This window comes from Aplysia californica, unplaced genomic scaffold, assembly GCF_000002075.1.
Source record: "Aplysia californica isolate F4 #8 unplaced genomic scaffold, AplCal3.0 scaffold00066, whole genome shotgun sequence".
NCBI lineage: Eukaryota > Metazoa > Mollusca > Gastropoda > Aplysiida > Aplysiidae > Aplysia > Aplysia californica.
The window spans coordinates 422,908-424,459 of NW_004797336.1; the positions used below are offsets into that span (position 1 = coordinate 422,908).

Below are 1,552 nucleotides of genomic sequence, written 5' to 3' on the forward strand. Positions count from 1 at the left end.
TTATTATTTACTTTTTAAAACTCTTTTCATTATTTTTTTTTTATTATGATCATTGTTATCATTATTAGATTTTTTTTCAGCATCATTTTTATTATTAGTCCTCGAAGTGTCACACAGCTACACAACAGACGTCAGTCAATTGTGAAGATAAAACCTTAGCTAAGAACATATTTTGGAAAACTTCCAATGATGCTGCCATGCTGATGAAGATAATGATGATGATGGCGACGACTATGACGATGAAACAGGTCTTCAGAGTATAACAATGTTTCGTCCATGCCTTGCCGTGATTACACGAAACATTTTTTGTTTCATTTTGTTTTTCTTTTCAGAAATCTTGCCGAGAACCAGATCAGTGAAATTCATCCCGACGCTTTCAAGCCACTTAAAGCTTTGAAAGATCTGTAAGTCAGTGTCTGTGTTATTTCAATTCTGCCTACAGCAATGAAAATTATACCGAAGGCGGAATTTGAGACTGAGAGGAAAGGGGATGAAAATAGTGGAAGGAGGAGAAGGAAAGGAAGATAAGTGAAAGAGGGAAAGAAAGGAGGAGGTTCTTTAAGTAGGTATGTTTTTACACCCCCTTCGACACAATTTAGATCTTTTGAGAGGCGGTCTTCTACTCTGCGTGCCATTACCAACCTGGGTTGAGACGGATCCAGTGTCCGAAAACAAAGACCGAGATACTCGATAAAATACTCAGGGGAGTCGAACTCATATCTTCTGTGTGCGACGGCGAAGTGCCTCTTTGCTACATCACAAGACGTCGGTACGAAGGGACTGGAATAGGAGTAGGGTTTAGAGTAGGATGGGGGAGGGGAGAAACGAGGAGGAAGAAAAGGTGAATAAAGGGCAGAGGTTGAGGAAATGTAGACGTAGAAGGAGGAGGGGAAAAAACGAAAAGGAAGAGAACGAAAAGCAGCAGGTGGTCGCCAGGATCATAATGAAATCGAGTGGGTGCTATTTTTAGGCTTGACTTCAGTTTCGATTTAAAAATTAGAGCTTGCTCCTACATTTTCTTATCAAAGTGTCGTTGCAAATTTTCATAATTTCCCTCGTCCTCTTCGTTGTCCTTGTCCCCTCCCATCTTTCCCACCCTCCCCATCCTCCTCCTTCTCCTACTCCTCCTCCTACTCCTACTCCTCCCCCTCCTCCTCAAAGGTATCATCATCACCATCATTATTGCCTACATCAGAAACAACAAAAAGAATATCAAAACCTGCAGCAACAGCATGGCCATAACCATTATCATCAATGGCGACAAAACCAAAACCACCACCACCTACTACTACTACTACTACTACTACTACTACTACTACTACTACTACTACTACTACTACTATTATTATTATTATTTTAGTCATCATTACCATTTTCATCACCACCCTCACTAGTTTCATCATCATCATCATCATCATCATCATCATCATCATCATCATCATCATCATCATCATCATCATCATCATCATCATCATCAACATTATCCTCATCATCACCATCATCATTCATCATCCTCATCATCATCACCGTCATCGTCATAGTCTTCTTCTTC

At 40.1% G+C, this 1,552-nt stretch overlaps 1 protein-coding gene across 1 annotated transcript in view; it reads left to right on the forward strand.

Moving 5' to 3' along the window:
• LOC101847412 (leucine-rich repeat-containing G-protein coupled receptor 4) overlaps positions 1-540 on the forward strand; it is a 15,188-nt gene extending 14,648 nt beyond the window's left edge. Inside the window, exon 8 of the mRNA XM_013079839.2 lies at positions 333-540. Within this exon, the coding sequence (XP_012935293.2) occupies positions 333-408 (76 nt within the window). The 3' untranslated portion in view covers positions 409-540. The remainder of the gene's footprint in view (positions 1-332) is intronic.
• Positions 541-1,552: the final 1,012 nt, after the last annotated feature.